This window comes from Salvelinus alpinus, chromosome 13 (genome assembly GCF_045679555.1).
Source record: "Salvelinus alpinus chromosome 13, SLU_Salpinus.1, whole genome shotgun sequence".
Classification (NCBI taxonomy): domain Eukaryota; kingdom Metazoa; phylum Chordata; class Actinopteri; order Salmoniformes; family Salmonidae; genus Salvelinus; species Salvelinus alpinus.
Genome location: NC_092098.1, coordinates 30,973,960 through 30,999,001, shown reverse-complemented (window position 1 = coordinate 30,999,001; position 25,042 = coordinate 30,973,960). Strand labels below are relative to the sequence as shown.

The 25,042-nt window shown below is 43.0% G+C and overlaps 2 protein-coding genes across 7 annotated transcripts in view; one reads left to right on the top strand and one right to left on the bottom strand.

Annotated features, from left to right (window-relative positions):
- The window catches only part of LOC139537533 (dual specificity tyrosine-phosphorylation-regulated kinase 1A-like), a 47,171-nt gene extending 39,897 nt beyond the window's left edge, over nt 1-7,274 (top strand). For all 4 annotated transcript variants that reach the window (XM_071338967.1, XM_071338968.1, XM_071338966.1 and 1 more), the window contains 5 exons: nt 318-464; nt 2,304-2,444; nt 2,552-2,855; nt 3,190-3,314; nt 3,550-7,274. In XM_071338967.1, coding sequence (XP_071195068.1) covers nt 318-464; nt 2,304-2,444; nt 2,552-2,855; nt 3,190-3,314; nt 3,550-4,131 — 1,299 coding nt within the window. In that variant the 3' untranslated portion in view covers nt 4,132-7,274. The remainder of the gene's footprint in view (nt 1-317; nt 465-2,303; nt 2,445-2,551; nt 2,856-3,189; nt 3,315-3,549) is intronic.
- Nucleotides 7,275-9,255: 1,981 nt separating this feature from the next.
- Nucleotides 9,256-25,042, bottom strand: part of kcnj6 (potassium inwardly rectifying channel subfamily J member 6) — an 86,059-nt gene continuing 70,272 nt past the window's right edge. For 2 of the 3 annotated variants that reach the window (XM_071338962.1, XM_071338963.1), the window contains exon 3: nt 11,118-16,785. In XM_071338962.1, coding sequence (XP_071195063.1) covers nt 16,427-16,785 — 359 coding nt within the window. In that variant the 3' untranslated portion in view covers nt 11,118-16,426. Of the gene's footprint in view, nt 9,435-11,117; nt 16,786-25,042 lie in introns of those variants that run through there. The other variant, XM_071338965.1, reaches the window with a different exon arrangement.

Here is a 25,042-nt window from a genome sequence, read left to right as displayed (position 1 = left end):
CCATCACTAACAGAGGCTAGGTGAATGAGGATGTGACGCTGATGTTGTTTTTCCTGGAGGTTAATATGGTCAATTTTATGCTACATAAGTCTTACACCAAAACTGAGAATCTGATATTTTTATGACCCACTATGGATTCTCTATTTAATGGATTGATTTATTATTGGATAGATGGATTGGTAGAGTATGATGTGGAAAGATACGAAACAAAAGTTTTTCATTCAGTTTTTTGTGAAAAGGGTTGCACATTACATGGCTAGAAAAGGATAACAAAAATGCCATGTCCTAATAGCCATGACCCCTTTCTCTCCCCTCAGATCTACCAGTACATCCAGAGTCGCTTCTACCGCTCCCCAGAGGTGTTGCTGGGCATGCCTTATGACCTGGCCATCGACATGTGGTCCCTGGGCTGCATTCTGGTGGAGATGCACACCGGAGAGCCCCTCTTTAGTGGGGCCAATGAGGTAGGACTCATGGAATGAAAAGATGTAGTCTTTATTTAGGATGATATAACTTGTCAGATAATGCTTACCTGTGATGCTTCATTGTGCTCATGTGAGAAAGATTTTCAGTTTTTGTCTTCATCAAGATGAGTGTAGGGAGTGAGAACCTAATAAAGACCAACAGAGGGAGCTGTGGTGCTTTGAACGTTTCACTAGGAGACAGGACTCCACTTTTCACCTAGTTTACATTTACATTTAAGTCATTTAGCAGACGCTCTTATTCAGAGCGACTTACAAATTGGTGCATTCACCTTATGATATCCAGTGGAACAACCACTTTACAATAGTGCATCTAACTCTTTTAAGGGGGGGGGTAGAAGGATTACTTTATCCTATCCTAGGTATTCCTTAAAGAGGTGGGGTTTCAGGTGTCTCCGGAAGGTGGTGATTGACTCCGCTGACCTGGCGTCGTGAGGGAGTTTGTTCCACCATTGGGGTGCCAGAGCAGCGAACAGTTTTGACTGGGCTGAGCGGGAACTGTACTTCCTCAGAGGTAGGGAGGCGAGCAGGCCAGAGGTGGATGAACGCAGTGCCCTTGTTTGGGTGTAGGGCCTGATCAGAGCCTGAAGGTACGGAGGTGCCGTTCCCCTCACAGCTCCGTAGGCAAGCACCATGGTCTTGTAGCGGATGCGAGCTTCAACTGGAAGCCAGTGGAGAGAGCGGAGGAGCGGGGTGACGTGAGAGAACTTGGGAAGGTTGAACACCAGACGGGCTGCGGCGTTCTGGATGAGTTGTAGGGGTTTAATGGCACAGGCAGGGAGCCCAGCCAACAGCGAGTTGCAGTAATCCAGACGGGAGATGACAAGTGCCTGGATTAGGACCTGCGCCGCTTCCTGTGTGAGGCAGGGTCGTACTCTGCGAATGTTGTAGAGCATGAACCTACAGGAACGGGTCACTGCCTTGATGTTAGTTGAGAACGACAGGGTGTTGTCCAGGATCACGCCAAGGTTCTTAGCACTCTGGGAGGAGGACACAATGGAGTTGTCAACCGTGATGGCGAGATCATGGAACGAGCAGTCCTTCCCCGGGAGGAAGAGCAGCTCCGTCTTGCCGAGGTTCAGCTTGAGGTGGTGATCCGTCATCCACACTGATATGTCTGCCAGACATGCAGAGATGCGATTCGCCACCTGGTTATCAGAGGGGGGGAAAGGAGAAGATTAATTGTGTGTCGTCTGCATAGCAATGATAGGAGAGACCATGTGAGGATATGACAGAGCCAAGTGACTTGGTGTATAGCGAGAATAGGAGAGGGCCTAGAACAGAGCCCTGGGGGACACCAGTGGTGAGAGCACGTGGTGCGGAGACAGATTCTCGCCACGCCACCTGGTAGGAGCGACCTGCCAGGTAGGACGCAATCCAAGCGTGGGCCGCGCCGGAGATGCCCAACTCGGAGAGGGTGGAGAGGAGGATCTGATGGTTCACAGTATCAAAGGCAGCCGATAGGTCTAGAAGGATGAGAGCAGAGGAGAGAGAGTTAGCTTTAGCAGTGCGGAGCGCCTCCGTGACACAGAGAAGAGCAGTCTCAGTTGAATGACTAGTCATGAAACCTGACTGATTTGGATCAAGAAGGTCATTCTGAGAGAGATAGCAGGAGAGCTGGCCAAGGACGGCACGTTCAAGAGTTTTGGAGAGAAAAGAAAGAAGGGTCTTAGTTGTTGTATTGTTGATAAATGTAATGTAAGACCTTCACATGCCTCTTAAACCCAGTCCTTTTTCCTATACTGAGGTGCAGGCAATTTAATACGCAGTTTGTGCCAAATAGGGTAAGACATTCTTAATTGTGGTCTTCTGATTTTTCAGATTGATCAAATTAACAAAATAGTGGAAGTTCTGGGTGTCCCTCCCAATTACATATTGGACCAGGCGCCCAAGGCCAGGAAGTTATTTGAGAAGATATCGGACAGCACGTGGGGTGCAAAGAAGACCAAAGATGGCAAAAGGGTGAGTTCAACAAATCACTCTGTCAATTATGTTGCTGTGATGTCATAAATGTCCTTTGCAATAGTGAGTGTATATATCCTCAAAGTCTCTGTTCTGTGTGTGCGCAGTATAAGCCGCCGGGCATGCGGAAGCTGCACAGCATCCTGGGTGTGGAGGCGGGGGGTCCTGGGGGGCGGCGGGCGGGCGAGTCTGGCCACGCTGTCGCTGACTACTTGAAGTTCAAGGACCTGATCCTTCGGATGCTGGACTACGACCCCAAGAGCCGCATCCAGCCCTACTACGCCCTGCAGCACAGCTTCTTCAAGAAGACTGCGGATGAGGGGACCAACACGAGCAGCAGCGTGTCCACCAGCCCCGCGCTGGAGCAGTCCCAGTCCTCGGGAACCACCTCCAGCACCTCCTCCAGCTCAGGTAGGGAGAGCAATGCAGCCGCAAAGCTGCATGGAGAACTGGTTGTTCACTTTGAAGCAATAGCGTGACCTTAGACCTTAGATGTCTCTCAGTCCAATCCTGGGGAACCCCTGGGGTGTTCACTTTGTTTGCTCTAGCCCCGCACACTGTGGGATTCCCAAGGAATACATTTTTTCAGTACTGGATTAGATATGATGAAATTATAAAAATGTGTTATTAACTAACAGCTCAGGTACCTACGGTAGTACAGTGCCTTAAGGGAGATTGGAACTGTCTCAAATGTTCAACATAAATTTAATGTCAACCGATTTCTGTTTGGGTTTCTGCTCTGCAGGAGGGTCGTCTGGCACGAGCACCAGTGGGCGGGCGCGCTCGGACCCAACACATCAGCACCGGCACAGCGGAGGTAACTTCAGTGCTGCCGTGCAGGCCATGGACTGCGAAAATCTCTGCCCACAGGCAAGTCTCACACACACACTATTGCTCCTGGCCAAGTGACCCCCACTAGATTGTCACTTAGTCTATAACCCAGGTTGACAACCTTTACCTCAACTCCCATTTGAGCTGGATGAGCCCTCATAGGCACAGCTTGGAGAAGTATTGGGTTTTATAAACATAGGTGTCGCTCTTCAGACAGAGTTGAATAACCTGTTATCAGTCATTTGAGTAACTGACTGTTGCTGTTGTGTGTCAGGCGAGGCAGCCGTTCCCTCCCCCAGTTGGCTGGGCTGGTGGCAAAGGGGCGCAGACAGTGACAGTGGAGACCCACCCCGTCCAGGAAACCACCTTTCACGTGCCTCCCCAGGCGCCCAAGGCCATCCACCCCTTGGCCCCCGGCAACAGCTCCTCCGCCCACCAGCACCATCACCACGGACACCATCACTTACACCACCACCCCCATGCACAGCAGGGCCTGCCTGCGCAGCCCCGCCTCTACCACTCCCCTATCAACAGTGCCTCCACAGAGAACTCGGTGGAGGTGGTGCACGGCCACCTGTCTATGACCTCCCTGTCTTCCTCCTCCTCCTCCACATCTTCCTCCTCCACCGGGGCCCAGGGGAACAAGGCTTACCAGCTGCGCCCGCTCCCCGCCAACGCAGCCTTGGACTTTGGCCAGAACGGCAGAATGGGACTGGGTGCCTTCTCCAGCCCCAGACAAGAGACTGGGATGGCGGGCCACCCCACCTACCCCATGGGCATGAGACAAGGCGTAGACAGGGAGGAGTCGCCCATGGTAGGAGTCTGTGCGCAGCAGAGTTCTGTCGCCAGTTCGTGACTAAACTGAGAATGTTTGTTTTTTTGAAGGTGGTGGGTTTTTATTTCAACAAAAAATGTGCATAAAGAATCAAAAAGCTGCTTTAAACTGGAGGGGAACCTTATCACTGACCCTCTACCACAGTGCAGAGCCCACCATCTCTCCAACTCCTCCCCATGCCACCCTTGGGTTTCTCTCTTCACTTTGGTTTCAAATGAGATTTTTCGCTCCACCATTTTCAGTGTTCACAGGGAATTAGATTTTCTACTACAAACGATCTTGCATAACATACTTCACAACAGTACTGAAACATCCATTCATTTCACATACAACTCTCACTCGACTCTGCATGGTTTGCATTATTCCTTGTTATTGTCAGCCGAGAGCTTAGAAGTCTGTGGGTAGAAAATGATGTAGACATTATTTGTTGACGGCTATTTAGTAAAGAAATTGTTAAAGCACCATAACATTTCCAGCAACTCCTATCCACACATTTGCACTTTTTTCCATATTCGGCAAGAATAATTTTCTCTTTGGATTTATGTTCTCATTTTAATTGTTCTGTTCTGTTGTGCAATTCCACCTGTGAGCTGTGAGACCTGAAGTGTATACTACAAAGCAGGATCAATGAGTTAGCTAACTTTTATAAACAACCAGGTTACTGTCATTAGACCATTTCCATTTCAAGCTTATGTATTTTTTAAATAAGTTATTTCAAAATATTTAGGCAAGTTGGCTGGCTAACTGATCCTGCTTTGTAGTATACCTGTCTATAGAGTGGCGGAGGATTGAAGCATTATGCAGGAGTTTCCATCTCGCTGGGTTTGTCTGTGTCACGCTTTCTTTGAGAGGGATGTGGATGTGCTGCGCTGGGGGCCAGCCATGTACAGCTGTGCAGCAGAGTGCTATGCTGGGAGGCCCCAGGCCAGTAAAGGTGGGCCCTCCTAGCCCTCCTCTGGACTGGTAAAAAGGCCACACTGAAGAGATGTACTTAGGAGCAGTGGCCAGGGCCGAGCCACCCCAAACCTACAGTACAGATGTCCGGGCAGTGTCCGTTTTTTTAGATAACTCTTTGGCCTTATGTTTTTTTTTGGACTCTGAAATTAAGGGTGGGGGGTGGGTAAAGAAGCTGTACATTATTGTTTAAATGAGAAAATAGCTTTCCTCTATTTTTGAAGTTTGGATAAAAAAAACATAATTCTTAACTAAGAAAAAGTTGGAAAAAATGTGTTTTGAGAATGGTAATTTGAGGCCTTTAACTAAAACGTGTGGCTTGCGAGGTCCAGTGATTGCCGGCCCTTGTAAGTTCACAGAAGTATTTTTGTTGCAAGATGGATGGAATTAGCTATGACTGTGTCCCTTCCAACTTTTTACTTGCTTTTCTTTGTTTCTTCAGCATGTGGTTCCTCCAACAGAGCTTCTGCAAAAATGTCTTCTGTTCATCTTCGAAATGAAAACATGCTGAATTTTATGTGACTGCTTTTTTGCCTCACAATTATGCTGTGAATTTTACAAGAATTTATTTTCCCTTTTTGATAATTTATTGTACCAAAGCTGTTTTATAGCACATATATGTCTGTAACCAATAATGTAGCAGTTCTGCACTTTGAAACAAGGTGTATCAAGACCTTTTTTAAATGTCAGTAAAAATGGCTGTATCTATTGCTTTAGCAAAACCTTAACTGTTGTTGAACTCAGTACATTTACTGTTAGCTGTATCTTCAACAGAATTGGTTGTAAGGTTTTTTTCTCTCTAAAAAGACAAAAAAAACTATCAAAAACAAATCTCTCATTGGTAGAACTTTTTTCTGTTCTCAAGGACTTGAGGGACAATAGATGCCAACGCTGGTTGCTACTCTGCGGGTTCCGGAGTATCAGTATGGTGGCTGTTAGTTGAGGCAAGTCCTCGTATTCATGAGTTGAAAGTGAGAGGGGAAAGATGTGAACAGTGCATTAATCCTTCAATTTGTGACCAGATATTCAGAGGCTGTTTCAAACGTGCCTGTCTGAAAATGGTGCCCCTTTTCCCCCCTCAATTTAGAAGCAAACTTTTTTGACCTAGCTAGCAGAGAGGCACTGTACACATCCACATTTTTGCTGGGATACTGCTCTAAATTAGCTAAAATCCATGTTTGACTGAAGCTCTCACCATGGAGGTTGAATCCAAAAGGAAACGAGTAGGGACGAATGGTGTGAGAGGTGAGCCCTGCCTGCTGGAGTGTCATACTCCAGTCTCATCGTGTGATGCCTGAGGATACGGGAGAACTGGCCTAAGTTTTGTACCCGTTGCAAAAATTTAAGGGGGCGGCAACAGCTAGAGGAAAGGTGTCTATGACATCACAGGCTTCAGGTGTTTACTTTTCAACCCCATTTTAATAGCTGAAATAGAATTTATTATGTATATTTGTATTTTTTTAATAAAGGAAGTTTAGAACTCACTACTTTTTTCCTAATGGTATTTTGAGTACATTTAAGTCAATGTGGAGACCATGCAGTGGAAGTTCTGTGATATTAGTCAGTGGGTAACCGTGCTTCCAGGCCAAAGTAGTTGACAATGCCAGTACAAATGCAAAACTTTTAGGGTTTAAATTAACAGGAGAGTAGATATTCATACTTTAAATATTATAGACAGGGTATGGTGTGTGGATGTGTCTACAAACCTGAATGACAGCTGTGTTTTAATATATAAATACATAAGCAATTATGTACATATATTACAGGAACTATTTTTAGGTGCATTAAAATTGGCATAAGCTTCCACCGTGGGGCCATTTGCAGTCGGGCTACTGATAGGTGTGTGTGAAAGTGAAAGCCACGATCGTCAACAAACATCCAACTTTTACTCCCAAGTGTTCAATATCATTTCTGCTCTGCTCCCTATTTCATTGGAATACAGGCTTTTTATTGCCACCCTTGCCTTCCTGTCCCCCAGTCGTCTGGTTTTGAGTGATTGACAACAGTTTGGTTACAGGACATCTGACGTGCATTGTAAAGATTAAACGGCATGGGAAAAGAAATACCTGTGTCCACAGATTGTAAGATCTAGTCAATACTTGCTCTGTATATGAGAATGTTCCAAACATTTTTTTTAAATGGACAAGCCCTTTGTATTATATTCAAGCGGTCTTATGTATGATATTAAAAAAAAAGTGAATCAACTTGTACTGAGTCTATTTGTTTCCTTTTTCCCTGCCACTTTCTTTGGTTCTCAGATGGGTAACGACTGGAATTTAATCACAGTAGACATGTCTAGAATGCCAACCCAAATATTTTAACAAGTCTAGTTCCCATCATGACAATGTTATGCTTCAGTAAGGATAATGAAAAGCACAATCTTCACAATACTTAACATTTTTACACAATGGCATTGAATGTGTTAACCCTCCTCACTTGGTCCTTTTATTATGAAAGGATTTCCATCATTCTTAAAATGTCCAAATAGATCAGTTCCTTTACTCTCATGGAATTTGGCAATAGATCAGTTAATTTACTCTCATTGAATTTCAGGAATGTTTCTCATTTTGGAGTCAAAATGGCACTGAAGAACCAAGTAAAACCGAATGTTCAGGCGCTGGAGAAAGTGAGCCTAAAAGACTTTGGTCCTTACCGCTTTGCAATGATTTGAATACTTACTTGGTGTGACATGCCAGGTAACACTTGTGAGATACCTGGTGAAATCAACATCTGAAACATTTTGCAGTTGCTGTTTTCTTGATGTTTGATATACTGTAAGAGGCATCCTCTTTTTTTTGACACCAGAGACCATGTATTTAGTGTAGTGGCTGAGGTGTTGGACTGATTGGTAAACAGTGGGATTGTATTGGTGTTAGAAGTACAGAATACTTGTTAGGAACTTTGTCATTCCTCCTTAGACCTCACTTCTCAACTAGTCAAGTGTAACCCCTCCTCAACCTTCATCCTTCCCCTAGTCGAGTATCAAACCTGCACTAGTCAAGCTTCACCCCTGCATTGTTCAGGTATCACCCCTCTGACTCACCTGTGCATCAGTTCTCACTCTTGCATTAAAGCACATTTTTAAATCGCAATGAGCTTTTCTATTGACCAGCTAGTTTATGATTTATGATTTAATTTATTTCAACAATACAATATCTTAGGGACATTATTGCACGTGTAATAGAACAACATTATATATTGAAATACATTTTACTGCGATGCTTCCCAGCTCTGCTTTGTCAAAGAAACGAAGTGGCACTGGTTTCCCTACTGGGTGTTCCATCTTTAACTTGCTAGCTAGCTGTGTTCTTTTATTGACAGGCTAGCTAACACCCAAACTACATAGATGGGGTAGGTCTAGTTACAAAGCAGGATCAATGAGTTATAGACAATTAATTTGCTTTCATTTTGGAATGGGCATGGTTTGCTTTATTGCTTAAACCAACCAATGTTATTTAGCTATGATGATGTATCAGAATTCTAAGAATGTAATAGGGTGTCCAAGATCTGGGAACGCTTTCTTTGAGAGGGATGTGGATGTGAGTTAACTTGCCGCCAGTGGAGTGCCAATGTATGACATTCATATTAGCTAGCAACATTTTCATTTAAATTAATTTAATCATAGATAATTATGAAGAAGATAATTTCTAGCTACATTTTCCCAAACTTATAACTCCATGTTTTGTTGTTGTCAAATGTGCCTGTTTTTCGGCTAATGGAAAAGTTCATCATTGTGCAAAAAAAGTGCAGGGTGAGAATACAAAATGAGGCTTGACTAGAGCAAGGATGATTACTGACCAATGCAGGGGTGAGGGTTGACTAGTGCAGGATTGATTCTTGACTAGGGGTGAGTTGAGGAGAAGGGGTGATGCTTGACTTGTGCAGGGTTAAGATGTGACTAAGTGAGGGGTGAGGTCTGAGGAGGAGGAATGACGAAGTTCCTGTGAGGCCATCGAAGCGCCCAGGTGTTAGCAACTTGAGATAGTGAAGTGTGGGAAGGAAAGGGGTTGTGTATACAGTGTAAATATTGGGACATTTGTAATTCATCCTTCTCAAACCAACGATATGTATTAACCCTAGATGGTTTTGAAGCCATCCGCAGCAATTTTGGCACTCCATCGTTAAAAAGATTTTGAAGGCATTTGGAAATTAATGTCTACATTCGTTTTTGACAAGTGTATTATATTAGACACGTTAATACTTTTAAATGATATTAAGTGAACAGAACATGAACATTTTAACTATAATAAAATATAGTTTTTAGAGAGTACTAATCTGGCCAACCATAGTCCAGGTACCAGGTGTGCAGGCTCTTGGGACATTCATTGGAACCTTTTCATCTGTGGACCGGCTTTCACAGCTCTCCGTATCTGAGGACAGAAAAAAACACCAAGGAACAGGCTTCATTATACTAAAATTAGACAGCACTGAATATTATGTTGCTATTATCTCTCTGTCCTAATACATAGTCTTCCTTACTATGGACTTGAACTGGAGAATATTTTCATAATGTCCTCCCACAAAATGACCTGCCCTTTCCAGTAGCCTACACTCTCCCTTTACTGACAGCTGGAGGGAGCTGCAGTCGTTTCACCCCCTTCCATGGCTGTTATCTACAAATGCATTTCGAGCTTGTGTTTTTAATTAACAATGATACATCAAGATAGATAGCTAATAGGAAGTTACATTACATTTGATTCACTTAGCTATACAATGGCCTACTGTAGGTAGCAGTAAAGGGCTTGGGCTACATAAACTCAGCAAATAAAGAAATGTCCTCTCACGGTCAACTGCGTTTATTTTCAGCAAACTTAACATATGTAAATATTTGTATGAACATAACAAGATTCAACAACTGAGACATAAACTGAACAAGTTCCACAGACATGTAATAGGTGATAACTGAGGATGGATCAACAACATTGTAGTTACTCCACAATACTAACCTAATGACAGAGTGAAAAGAAGGAAGCCTGTACAGAATAAAAATAATTGTTTGAAACAAGGCACTAAATAATACTGCAAAGAATATGGCAAAGCAATTAACTTTTTGTCCTTAATACAAGGTGTTATGTTTGGGGCAAATCCAATACAACACATTACTGAGTACCACTCTCCATATGTTTAAGCATAGTGGTGGCTGCATCATCTTATGGGTGTTGTTGTAATTGTTAAGGACTGGGAAGTTTTTCAGGATAAAAAATAAACAGAATGGAGCTAAGCACAGGGAAAAAACCTGGCTCAGTCTGCTTTCCTCTGGACACTGGGAGAGGAATTCACCTTTCAGCAGGACAATAACCTAAAACACAATTTTTATACTTTTTCCTAAACATGATGGGATGTTAATTAACTCAGGAACCACACCGGTGTGGAAGAAACTGCTTTCAATATACAGTACTTTGTATCCCTCATTTATTTTGGCAGTTACCTGTATCACCAGTGAAATGGAAATGCTCTTGAAGAATTATATTTCCTTGTTTGTTTTTTGTTTAATACATATTAACTATATTTATGTTCCTCATATATGTCTAATGGCTTGTCAACCCCTAACAACACCTAACACACAGCCCCATGACAAGTACGCTGATTCATACCACTTACGCCTTCTCTTGTTTTGGGGGCAAATCAAACACACAAACACATATTTATTTCAAACATACTGTATAAATGTATTTAAAAAATGTGTCACTATAGTCATTTGGGTTTCTGTACAATAATTGTGCTTTCATATAAAGCATGCTTTCCATCCATCCATTGCCCGTGCGCTATCACACTGAGGACCTGCATGGGGCTGGGTTGGGGGGCAGAGAGTAGAGTGGTCAGTGACAAAGAAGTAGTGTCAAACCAAAGGAAAGACAAACATGGGAACTTTCTACAACATTGTTTGCTGTGTGATTCTCTAGAAGACATTGGAATTTCACATGAGAGGAAAGGTAAACTCTCATAGGACAATAGTGCCAAATTCAGCAGTAAACAGTGACATGTTGTCACGGCTGTCTTCCTCTTCTTCCTCTGATGAGGTGTAACAAGGATCGGACCAATACGCAGCGTGGTAGGTATCCATGTTTTAATATAGAAAACTGAACTATGAACACCAATACAAAACAATAAACGTGAACAAACCGTAACAGTCCAGTGTGGCACAAACACTGACACAGGAAACAATCACCCACAAAATTCCCAAAGAACATGGCTGGCTAAATATGGTTCCCAATCAGAGACAACGATAAACACCTGCCTCTAATTGAGAACCAATCTAGGCAACCATAGACTTACATACACACCTATAATGAACACAACCCCATCACTCTACAAAAACCCCCTAGACAGTACAAACACCCTAGACGAGACAAAAACACACAAACCACCCTCGTCACACCCTGACCTAACCAAAATAATAAAGATAACAAAGATAACTAAGGCCAGGGCGTGACACATGTATTGATGGTAATGAAAGGTGTGTGTGGGGAGGGTTCTACAGTAGTGCTTGTTGGGGCTCATTCAAGTCATTGTGAAGCAGCATAACTCTTTACATGGAGATGTTAGGGAAAGGCAGAGATGGTCTATAGAAAAGGACAGGTTTTTATCACTATCTTTTACTTTTGTTTCTTAAGCTGCAATGAATACAAATCAAAAATGAACCAAAATGAAAACGTTTTTGTACCAGCACATTTTGATTGTTTGATGCATTACCCTCCTACTCATCTATATGAGTAGGAAGGTAATGCTGAGTAATATAATGGGCATCTGATAAAATCCCCCGTTCTGAAGGTCCTGAAATTCAGCCATGAAGTAGGCTACATTCACTTTCACCTCAGATTGTGACTGAAATGTGTGTGGGCGTGTGCGCATCTGTGTGCGGCTGTGAGCTTGTGTGTGTGTTTGTGTGATAGCAGATAGCATTTTGGTTTCAGCATTGGGAAATGGAAAACTTCCCCAGGTAGGCCGTCCACCCCACCCCGCCTCCCACCTCTGCTTGCAACAGAAACAATGAACTGCCATCCGACTTGACTGTTGTCAGGGGCAAAGTGCGTCGCTTTATTGCTTTGCTTAACTGTCAAGCCCGTTCCCGGCCCATGTTTTTATGAAAAATCAAGTCTGATCTATATTAAATCAAAATGGTGCAGAGGCGTTTTGACACACGCTGATGTGATGCTGAAGATACTGAGTTGGTGGATGTTGAAAGGGTCCCCGCTATGAGGGAGAAACATATCTACAGTCAATTTGAAACTTGCATTTTAGATCCACAGTCTTGGAGTCGGGCTTTTAGATCAGAGAGACACAAGGAATGTATGGCCCCATCATTATCTTGAAAATCATTCACTTAGCTGGGGAACAGACACGCACACACGCAAATAAACACATAGTCACGCTTAACTTCTTTGCGATCGGTGTTCCTTCCCCGGGACGTTTGAGCTAACGTAGGCTAATGCAATTAGCATGAGATTGTAAGTAACAAGAGCATTTTCCAGGACATAGACATATTTGATATTGGCAGAAAGCTTAAATTCTTGTTAATCTAACTGCACTGTCCAATGTACAGTAACTATTACAGTGAAAGAATACCATGCTATTGTTTGAGGAGAGTGCGCAATTTTGAACATAGTTATTAATAAACAAATTAGGAACATTTGGGCAGTCTTGATTTAACATTTTGAACAGAAATGATTCATTGGATCAGTCTAAAACTTTGATCATTCACTGGTGGCCAAAATCTAAATTGCACCTGGGCTGGAATAATACATTATGGCCTTTCTCTTGCATTTCAAAGATGATGCTACAAAAAAAACAAAAGAATGGTTGTTTTTTCTTTGTATTATCTTTTACCAGATCTATTGTGTTATATTCTCCTACATTCCTTTCACATTTCACAAACTTCAAAGTGTTTCCTTTCAAATGGTACCAAGAATAGGCATATCCTTGCTTCAGGGCCTGAGCTACAGGCAGTTAGATTTGGGTATGTTAGTTTAGGCTGAAATTGAAGAAAAGGGGCGGATCTTTACATTTACGGCACCTCTATTCTTGTCTATTGTCCGAGCATAACCTTATTGTTACACACAACACAATGCAGAGAAGACCAGTTCAACATAGATAAAAGGCTTAACAATACATGTATTGGGGTCTCAATCAAAGCTGTAATATGTACTGTAGTGCTGCTTGGTCCCACTAGCTCATTAGTTGAGCATTTGCATAATAAAGCAATTCAATGCAAGTACTATGAAGTTAAGCAATTATGCTGCTAAACTATCTTAAGTCCACACCCAGACTTAATTACAATATACTATGTACTTTTTCAAGCTGTATAGAGTGCTAATGAGAAGTCTTGTTAAATGAATATCGACTCGACTTTGTGCTGTTGCAGTATCTTTTGGTGGCCTTTCTCAACTCTGAGTCTGATAATTTTGTGAGAGACAAAACAGATTAATTTCCTACTGTCAGCATCTTATATACTTCAAATCAATTGCATGGCATGAGAGTTGAGAACCTCGAGTAACAAGCAGTCCAGGAAGAACAGGACTTTAGCTTAGCTGTGCTGTTTGGCACATCCCTGAAGCAGAGCTGGCAAACACAGTCCCCTCTTGGGGTTTGGGTGCTGGTTGGTTGTAATTTACATAAATAATGGGTTGGTGTACTTTGCATTGGGCAACCCTCAGTGTTTGAGAATCACACCCCATTCCAAAATAGTGGGTCTTCCCAAACTCTAGCTCTACCATTTATTTGTCCTGTACTGTACCACATGGTTTAAAAGGTTCCCTTTAGATTGAATATGATTGTTCCTTTCAATGAATAATTCTCACAATATTGACCACAGAGTATGAATATATTTCTCAATTTCATTAAATCCACACAAAAGGTAGAATACGATTTTTATCAATAAAAGACAGTGAGATAAGTATTGGTTAAAGTATTGTTGAAGTTGATTTATGAACCAGTATGTTGGAATGTAATCATGTTAAAGTTACAACTTAATACAACCATGATTGGTATTAAAATGGCAAATTAATAAATACAGTCAAATAAAGGAGTCGATATAATAAACATGTCTGTTTAGTTCAGCCTTTGTTCAGAGACGGACAGAAGTCAAATGAACTGCATGTTGATGCCTGCATGTCAAACACTTTACATTAAGCTGCTTAAATACCACATAGCTGAAATATCTACCCTTTTTATAACATCAGAGTAATTACCAATAACTACACAGTAACTACACCTGTAACAAATATGGATCACAATTAAAAACAATTGAAATAGCTATAGACTAAGTGCATCATATAAGGGCAACTTAATGTAAAGTGTTTCCAAATGTTCTTCATTGACACAAGTGTGCTATCATTGACAAGCAGAGCTAAAACGTTCCGCACTAAAGACATTTCACACTGTTGTAAAGTGATAACATTGTTAGGTCATATTACACTGCTCGTTTTCAAATCAAACATTTTGCCAGAAACACAAATAATTGCTTTTAGAAAAGTAGTTCTGCAGCAGAAATAAAGTGGGCAAAATATGTGAAAAGAAGAAAAATAACAGCCTCTATCTGCACTTTGTTAAAGTTGTCGGAGTAGGCCTGAATGCTGTTCCCCAACTTCCCCTCACATGGTTTCTTTACATAGTCCCAGTGTGCTTTCATCTGTCCGCTATGGGCCAAACACGACAGTGGGATTCACCTCAGAGACACACTGAGACACACATATTAGAAAAGTGAGCATGTTCGTCAGCGACGATAGGAGCTTTATTGAAAGCATTGTCCATGAAAGCATTGCCTGTGTCCATAGAGACGCCCCTTTCCCCTCCAAGATCTATGTTTACATTGCCTCAGTTATACTTTCAGTGAGACCCTAGGCAATACCATCATTATATCATGAAACCCCTACAGTGCCAGTAACTAGAGGGCCTGCATGGAACTTTCCACTGGGTGGCTATCCACCACACTCACTCTGGCCTGTGGTCTGTAGCATAACAAGACCACCTCATCCCCATGACAACCTCCATATCTTCAGCTGACACAGTTGCCTACATTCATGTCTGGCCTGGCTGGTTACAGACACCATTACAATAATACTGGGTTTCAGATAATAGGCATCCGTAAGGGAATATTACGCTCTAACAATGTACATCGACAGCCTCTGATGGTCAGTCTTTCATAACGGAGCTTTGATTCGTGGCCAGACAACTACTGAACAAATGAGCATGTACTTCCTTCCTGTCATTTTCCTCCTCCTTACTGTGAGGTACAGTACTACCATATAAGACTGAGATTCCACCACACTCTCCAGCGATGATGTCATGTGAAAGCCCTGTATTCCCAACATGTTATTTACCATGTCATCTTCTTATGAAGAAATTCCTAAATCATATTTGAAAGTAGTATTTGGGTATATGTTGATATTAATGTTTAGTTATATGACCAAAACAGAAATACTGCCAAAACAAATGGAGAGAAAACGGTCACACAGACGTCAACTTGGTTCCGAAGGGCAACTTAGTTCAACTCCCTTCAGTTCATTCTCCCTTCCAGCTTCCATTCCCAACTTAAAGGGTATTGCATCAAGCCTATCCTATGAGCACAAAAAGGTCTTCAAGGAGGGGAGACTTGGACTGATGATACTCGAGGGTCATGGGCGACAGTTCCCACTACCTCTTGGTGGTATGTTTAGTGGACATGCACAGTCAGGGTCTAACACATCTCTGCCAAGTGGGCAAGGATGTGAGGATGCCGTTGGTCTAATAGTCTATAGGGCTTGCATACAGAATTGTTAAGAGTTATTTTGTCTTGCCTATTACAATCAATATTATTCTCTTATGTACACAATATAGAATAAATGAACTACAGTTTTTGTACATGCTTATATATTTCTGAAAACCCCTAATGTAAAGAAATCTTCGTACATAAGGCATAGAATATGTACAGACCTGTTCTAAATAAATCAGTATCAAACATCTTCCTGTCAAATATTCACACTTCAGCAACAAAACAAATATTACATACAAAAAATACAAATGCAAATGCCCTAGAATATATACTTTTATATAGGTTTTAATCTTTGAATAAAAAAATGTATAATAATAATAGGAATTTGTATTTTGAAGAAAAACAAAAAAAATTCAAAACATGCAATTGCCCGCAGAGATTTCCCGTCCAGCCATTGTCGTTTACCAGCTATCTTTGGAGGGTAAATGACCCGATGAGGGCCTAAGCTGTCCTTGTTGCAGGGCTCCTCGGGCTAGACCGTCCCCTTTTCTACCCTGGCCCTGACCCCTGACCTCTAACCTGGGACCAGCTCACCTGGTCAGCCAGTCATGCGAAGAGATGCCACAGTACGGTTCACACAGCCCCCCTGGCCCTAGGTTCTCTCGCTCCCCTTTACACTTTGGACTCGCTCTCTATGTTAGCAATGTCACCATTCCTCTCTGTCTGCTCCTCCAGCCCCTCCTCCTGGGTTACCAGGGTAGTAGTACTCTTCTTCTCGCGGCCTTCAGGTTCCAGCACCCCCTGCTGGCTGAGCTTGCTGGCCACGGACCAGGTAAGGGGCAGGCGGGCACGGCAATTCATCTCGGTCAGCTCTCTGGCACTGCAGCTGGGTGTGTTGGTCTCATGGATGTCGTGGAAGCTGTTGTAGTCCACCTCGTAGAAGCCATCCTCCAGTGTGAGCACGGGCATGAAGCGGTAGCCCCACTTGATCTCGCTAGTCACGTACGAGCTCCTGGCCTGGCACGTCATCCCTGTGGGACAGAGAGCAGAGGCCACTTAGCCTCCTCTAGAGATGGACAAAAACACTGTCTAGTTGTGGATATGACTCATTTAATGTCAGCGTCAAGATAATTACAAGATAATGACACACACAGGTATACAGGCACTTTATGAGCAACAATGTTGTATCATGTTATCATGTCAATAAACATTGTTAAGTGTTAGCAATCAGTGATCTCTGGCTAGGGTCATACGTGCTGGGATTAAGTAAGTTATTAATTGCTGATACAGTTGGACACTCAAAACTGAGCACTCATTAATATATCCAGCCCTATCCAGTCCACACAACACTCAGGAAGGGTTGATGTATTGAACATACTGTACAGAGACTATTAATAACTCTTAATTATGAACATAGACACTAACTAGACTCTGGTTTGAGCTTTGATGCAGCAGTACACTGTAAATGTACCCCAGAGACATACAGTAAGCGTTTATATCCTCATCATTCACGTGCAAGGCTGCACTCGAAGTCTAAGTTATGTGGACAGTGGTACAGGTCTTACTGTTGATTACTGAGCATTTGCAAGGCTACAGTATGTCATCTTTCACAATCACAAAACCAAACCAAAGCACTTTGACCAGATTTTATTGTCACTCATTAGTATGAATGGTGCTGCTAGGCTCTGTGTGTAGGTGAAGCCATAATTTATTATATTTCTCAAGGAAAACAGGCTACTACTTCAATTAATAATTTATTGGGTCAAATATAATGATATGTTAAAAATTACTCTAGAAAGTCTCTGAATTCCTTGCCTTGTTAGAGAAAATTCAAGTTGGCCATTTAAAATATTTTCCCCATTTTACAGGAAAAGATAGAGGGGATCTTCTGAAACATTTGCCGAAAAAAATTGAAACACTAATACTTACACAAGAGGAAGAGCCTATAATCATTAATAGATTAGCCCTCTCATAACTTAGTGATGAGTGGCCTCGTTTGACCTACGTTTTTTTCCCTATCCGGCAGGTTTCATAAGACATCTTAATAAGAAACCGTTAAACAGGCACTGAATGACAAGCAATATCCCAATTTAGATAGTTGTCATGGCTAACCAGCCCCATTGACACGTTTAATGCTGCAGGGCATCGGAATGGCACAATTATTGAGATTATAGCATCAAGAGTGGAGGGAGGTCAATGGGGGATTCATAATGAACATGCAATTCAAGAATAATTGGTGCTCTGGAGCGCAGCCATCAACGGGATATTGAGTAAAGCGAAGAGACGGTATAAAGGACTATATCAAGAGTGTGTTTGTGTCTGTATCATGGTGGTGGAGGGAGGGCTGGTACATCTCGTACTGCAGTTCCATTTGGCAGATGATCCTGAAAATGTTCAGCACCAATGGGCAGCCGAACAAAATCTGCTGCTTTGAGGTGTAACACACACAGGTCTCTCAAACTACGACACAGACAAAAAGAGAGTGTTTATAGAAATTGTAGAGAATTTTTTTTAAATGTAAAAGAAGTTATATAATTATCCTGCTTGGAAACCATTACAAACTGTTGTTCCTGTCATGCACCCTAAATGACAAAAGTGTCCAGAGCCTTTCTTCAAATTCAATTTGACAAAGTGCAACATATGCAAGAGGTGGATTCAAATACATATTAACTGGTTGAGAGTGCCCAGCCGCCCAAGATGGAGACAAATTGAGTGGAGTACAGCAATTGTTGTAGGTGTTACTCAGACCCTGCAATTACTCAGCTTCAGGAAGCCCCCTCCTGATCCTGACACTGTACCAATCACTGGCCCAGTGTCTTTACACAACCTGAACTAAACCAGGCAGGGGAGTGGGCTACCGAGGATGTGAAGCCTTGAATGGGGGCCTGAAACTAAGACATCATTAAAGGGGGCTCACAGTGCAGTCGATAGGTACCTCAGTGGCTGATTACTCTCTCACAGCCGAGAGGCCCCTGAGCAAGACACAGGAGAAAAACACTGACGTGCTCAAACGCAGGAATTTCAACGAAAAGCAACAGCCCAAAGGTGAATGGAGAGAAAGGCAGGCAGACACCCACACACAGTCCTAGCTGAGCACATTTATGTAACCCACGCCCCAGTGCCAGGGCCGATTGCACTGTGTGTGTGTGTGTGTGTGTGTGTGTGTGTGTGTGTGTGTGTGTGTGTGTGTGTGTGTGTGTGTGTGTGTGTGTGTGTGTGTGTGTGTGTGTGTGTGTGTGTGTGTGTGTGTGTGTGTGTGTGTGTGTGTGTGTGTGTGTGTGTGTGTGTGTGGGATGCAATGGTAGATTTATACACTGACGTTGTCTCATTCAGGCAACTTGGTCACAGGTAGATCTGTGAGGCTGAGAGTCTTTGAGCTAGCTGTTTCAGACTGCATCTGTTATCAATCAGGAGCAGACTGCAGTCACTTTAAATCCCCCAATAAATTACAGTAAGTCAGTGCAAGGTGGCAGTGAGAGGGAGAAGGGTCTGTCTGTTAAGTCAGGGAGGACTTTTATAACTGGAAAGCCACCCAACTTACTACTGATGTTTAGTATGGATAGGCCTGGCAATGGGGTTATCTTCAAACTCTATCCTGAATGAACACTAACTCCCACTTGGACTGTGGCAATGACAATTAATAAGGACATTGATGATGCAGAGGGAGAGAGTAGAAAGAGAAATCCCCCTTCTAAAGTCCTGACTCACATCTGAGGAGCAAACTCTTCTTCCTCATTCCGTACACTGAGTCAAGTTCATTGCATCGCATAACTAGTTGGCCTAATTCCATATGGAGAGAATTATTCCCAGAAACACCATGAGCTATTCTGTGTGTGTGTGTGTGTGTGTGTGTGTGTGTGTGTGTGTGTGTGTGTGTGTGTGTGTGTGTGTGTGTGTGTGTGTGTGTGTGTGTGTGTGTGTGTGTGTGTGTGTGTGTGTGTGTGTGTGTGTGTGTGTGTGTGTGTGTGTGTGTGCGCGTGTGTGCGTGTGCGTGCGTGCGTGTGCGCGTGCGTGCGTCTGCACGTGAGTAAGACAAACCTGGAACATAAATGTCTGGCGGACACATAGTCTATGACCACACAGTCTCCTCATCCTGCTGTGGCTACATGTGTGTATGTGTTTGTGTTGCATACTGTACATTCACAGCCCTCATAACACAGAACAGGTCAGCCGTGAAAATGGCCACAAGCTGTTCCTGCTTCTCATCATGCCCTCCACAACCTTGCGACCCCTCCCCTGTCACCCGAAACATTCTCCTTCACGCCACTGCTGCTCCGGTCTGAACATGCCCTGGGCTGAATGACAAGGCACCGCTCCCACTATCCATCAGTTGAGCATGCTATTTACATTTACATTTAAGTCATTTAGCAGACGCTCTTATCCAGAGCGACTTACAAGTTGGTGCATTCACCTTATGATGTCCAGTGGAACAACCACTTTACAATAGTGCATCTAACTCTAAGGGGGGGGGGGGGGGGGGGTTAGAAGGATTACTTTATCCTATCCTAGGTATTCCTTAAAGAGGTGGGGTTTCAGGTGTCTCCGGAAGGTGGTGATTGATTCCGCTGACCTGGCGTCGTGGGGGAGTTTGTTCCACCATTGGGGTGCCAGAGCAGCGAACAGTTTTGACTGGGCTGAGCGGGAGCTGTACTTCCTCAGAGGTAGGGAGGCGAGTAGGCCAGAGGTGGATGAACGCAGTGCCCTTGTTTGGGTGTAGGGCCTGATCAGAGCCTGAAGGTACGGAGGTGCCGTTCCCCTCACAGCTCCGTAGGCAAGCACCATGGTCTTGTAGCGGATGCGAGCTTCAACTGGAAGCAATGCTATAAAGGCCACTGCCACTACCACAATAACACACTGAAGAAATGATTCAACATTTAGTCTGGCCTCACAATGTTCACATCACCTGTTTTTACACAAAGTATAGAAGTCTAGTAGAACCTTCAAATTAGGGGGAAGGGAGTGAATTGATGGTTTCAGATGTAATCTGTGGTTGCACCTGTCTATTTAGGTAAATCTGACTTGCACGTAGACAATATCAGCTACTTTCAACTTTCCCAAAACAATGACTGTTCTCTGCCTGACCCCTGTAGTTAGTTTAATATGTAGAGATTAGACAGACTGGTGCCCTATCCACTCAAACAACCAACAACCAAGGTGTTGGGGCAAAGGGGGACACACAGTAAACTGGTTGCATGTTGGGTCTGTGATACCAGAGAGTAGTAATGGCAGTCAGTCAACACCTAAAACCCCTTCCGTCCCCCTCCCTCCATTCCTCTCTCCTTTTCTGACAATGTTGGGGTTTGATTATATGCACTGTATGTGGTCTGCCATCATCCACTCAGTTGGCATCTCCCTCTGTCCATCTCCGGCTCCTCATATACTTTACTCACAATGGTGCTAATCAGAGACTACAAACGGGACAATTACACATGCAGCCTGGCCCCTCGCAAACAGTTATTATCCAATGAAACAAAGTGTGCTGCCCTCTGCCCCCGACACCTAGGTGATTTAGCGTTGAAAAACAGAAGCATATGCAGAAAAGTACCTCATACCTACTGTAAATATGGTAGAGGATCTTTGATCTTATGGGCTATTTTGCTTCCACTGGTCCTGGGGCCCTTGTTAGAGTCAACGGCATCATGAACTTTACCAAGTACCAGGACATTTTAGCCAGGAAGCTGACACTTGGCCGCAAGGGAATATTCCAGCAAGACAATAATCCCAAGCACTAATCAAAATCCACAAATAAATTGTTAATTGATCACAAAATCAACATTTTGCAATGGCCATCTCAGTCTCTGGACTTGAACCCCATTGAAAACTTGTGGTTTGAATTGAAGAGGGCAGATAAAAGATATCAAGGATCTGGAAAGATTATGTATGGAGGAATGGTCTATGATCCCGCCCAACGGCTCAGTGTCATTACCTTCGCAAAGGGAGGGTGCTAGAGTATTGAAAACAGGGGTGCCAATAATTTTGACCACTATCTTTTTAATTACTTGTTAAACAAAATATATTTCTCTGAACAGTTGCTAGGATAAAATAATATAATTTCCCCTTTTTTTTGCAAACAATGTAGCTCAGTGTTTGTATTATTTACTTTATACAGTCTTTTTTGCTCATCTAATATCAATGGTGCCAATAATTACGGACCTGACTGTATAATTGACAGAATTTGAGACAAACATGTACCACATGGCAACACCATATCAAAGTATTGGCCATATTAAAAATAATCTAAATAGAACATGTGCGCCTACGTACAATAAATCTCTGTCTGTAAAAACAGAGTTCTCGCCTAAAGTAAAGCAACTACCCACAAGCAGAATTGGTGGAACATAATAGCTAATAATAATCAGATAGCTATTGGCTGGTGTGGCCTGCTGTTTAGATAATAGAGCTTACATAACCACAGTGGGCTTTCCTGCTTGCTCACTTCGTATGCTCACAGAGAGTCAAGCTTTACACTCTCTGTCTCTGTCCGTCTTAGACACACACCAACACACACGCACACACAAACACACATGCAGACAGTAACCGCAGTTGCCATGGCAACCTTACAAACCATCACTGTCGCTTAGAGAGGGAGATAGAAGCAGAAGGAGGGAGGAGGGTGGACTTTTCTTCATGTTCCAACAACAAGATGGGGAATTATCCTTGTCTGCAGCTCTTTTTCCATGTCTAATCGAAATATTCACTGTTCTTTGATACAGATACAGTAGAAGTGATGCAGAGCACTGCTCTAAAGTATTACCTCTGTTGGTAATAGTACCAAAGGTATAGTGAATCTGGAATAGTTACCACTGGTATTGATTTGAGTGAAGTGGAAAGGGCCAAATGCAGCAAATCAGAAGCCTGCTTTTCTATTGCATCTCTATACTCTTTATTTCAACCTCATCATTCCATCCACTGGCCGAAGAGTAATGCGACTGTTTGACCGAATGGCTGCTGAGACACAGAAGACACATAATCTCATTCTAACTTTCTTTAACATATGTACTATGAGTACAACAAAATCAAACCAGAAACATCAACCAACCTATCAGAATAATCCGTCTGATATTGCTATAACGCAGTGCTTGTGGTGGTACATGTGCTTTCCATGTTTGCTGAGAAGGAGAGTAACGAAAGAATAATGTTCACGGCTACTTCAATATGCCATAAAAGCTATCAGGCCGCTACTCTGAGGACCAATAGCCAATTGATTTGGTTGCTTCCATTGTATTTTTCACTGCTATAATCTATCATTATGTTATGAATGAATATAGATAATGCAGCCAATGTTGCTTGCTGTGGTAATCTCTCAGAGAAACATAGACTGTAACAGATTTATGTTAATTAAACCCAGTCAAAATCTGCTTAACTGCCACTTCATCAAACAGTGTAATCACTGGCTCCTGTCACTGATTACCATCTGACTTCCTTCCACTGCCTGTGCTGCAGCTACCTATATCTTTTCACTGAAATGCACAAAGCTTAAAAAATCGGACTGGTTCATTCTGACACCAAATCTCACTTTATTTGATCTATATATCTTTATCTCGGCTATGAAAAGCCAACTGAAAATTATTCATGATTATTATTTGACCATGCTTGTCACTTATGAACATTTTTGAACATCTTGGCATAGTTCTGTTATAATCTCCACCCGGCACAGCCAGAAGAGGACTGGCCACCCCTCATAGCCTGGTTCCTCTCTAGGTTTCTTCCTAGGTTTTGGCCTTTCTAGGGAGTTTTTCCTAGCCACCGTGCTTCTACACCTGCATTACTAGCTGTTTGGGGTTTTAGGCTGGGTGTCTGTACAGCACTTCGAGATATTAGCTGATGTACGAAGGGCTATATAAAATAAAATTGATTGATTGATTGATCTTTACCCTAGTGGTATGCCAGAGATGTGGTGTGCTAGGTACCAAAAATAACAAAATCAGCTGGGATGTGTTAGGGCCTGCTGACTGCCCCTCCAAAGTCAGCCAGCCAGCAAAGCCTTCCTCTCTTGGACATTTTAAACAGTTAAGAAACAATGAACAGCAGTATATTGGGATCTAAATGATAACACCAGATCCAATCAGTCAACTCCTCAACACTGTGGGTCCTCAAGTAAGAGGGTAAATGTATTTATTAACAGCTGATAAAGACTTAGAATGATCAAGCAATTTCCACTGCTTCCAATGATCCCCCCTCTCATCATCTGAGAAACCTTTTGTTGTAAATGCCCACAGGCATGAGAGAGGCGCAAAATATGAATTGTAAAACTTTTTTTTTATTCAAAGAGAGAAGATAATTCACATTTTACAACCCACACAATTACATTAGTATTTTATTGGCCTTTTATCATTGTAGGCTCGGCCCTAACTTATGTGCTCTCTGTCACCTCTGAGTCTGCATGGCAAATGGCCCAGAAAAACAAGGGAAAAAACCTCAAGGGCCTGTCAGCCCTTCAAGAGGCCAAATTGCCTCTCTCTCTTATAGCATCCAGCGGACTGACTATTGAAATGTGTGTTAGTGATTCTATTGTATCCATGTTTGGAATTGATCTGAAACTTGTCCCCTGAGGAGAACTCTGATGCTATCTGAAGAATATCTGCTTAAACTGTCAGAAACGTCGTTTTAGAGAATTTGGCCTCACAACCACAGACCACGTGCATACACCGTCTCAGGGAATCTGTGTGCTCGTCGTCCTCACCAGGGTCTTGATCTGACTGCAGTTCTGCGTCGTAACCGACTTCAGTGGGAAAATGCTCACCTTCGATGGCCACTGACACGCTAGAGAAGTGTGCTCTTCACGGATGAATCCCGATTTCAACTGTACTGGACAGATGGCACACTGTGTGTGTGGCGTCTTGTGGGTGGGGGTTTGCTGATGTCACCGCTGTGAACAGAGTGCCCCATGGTGGCGGTGGGGTTATGGTATGGGTAGGCATAAGCTACGGACAACAAACACAATTGGATTTTATGGATGGCAATTTGAATGCACAGAGATACCATGATGATATCCTGAGGCCCATTGTTGTGCCATTCATCCACCGCCATCACCTCATGTTTCAGCATGATAATGTTGCAAGGATCTGTACAAAATTCCTGGAAGCTGAAAATGTCCCAGTTCTTCCATGGCCTGCATACTCACCAGACAGGTCACCCATTGAGCATGTTTGGGATGCTCTGGATCGACGTGTACGACAGCGTGTTCCAGTTCCCGCCAATATCCAGCTTTGCACAGCCATTAAAAGAGGAGTGGGACAACATTCCACAGGCTACAATCAACAGCCTGATGAACTCTATGTAAAGGAG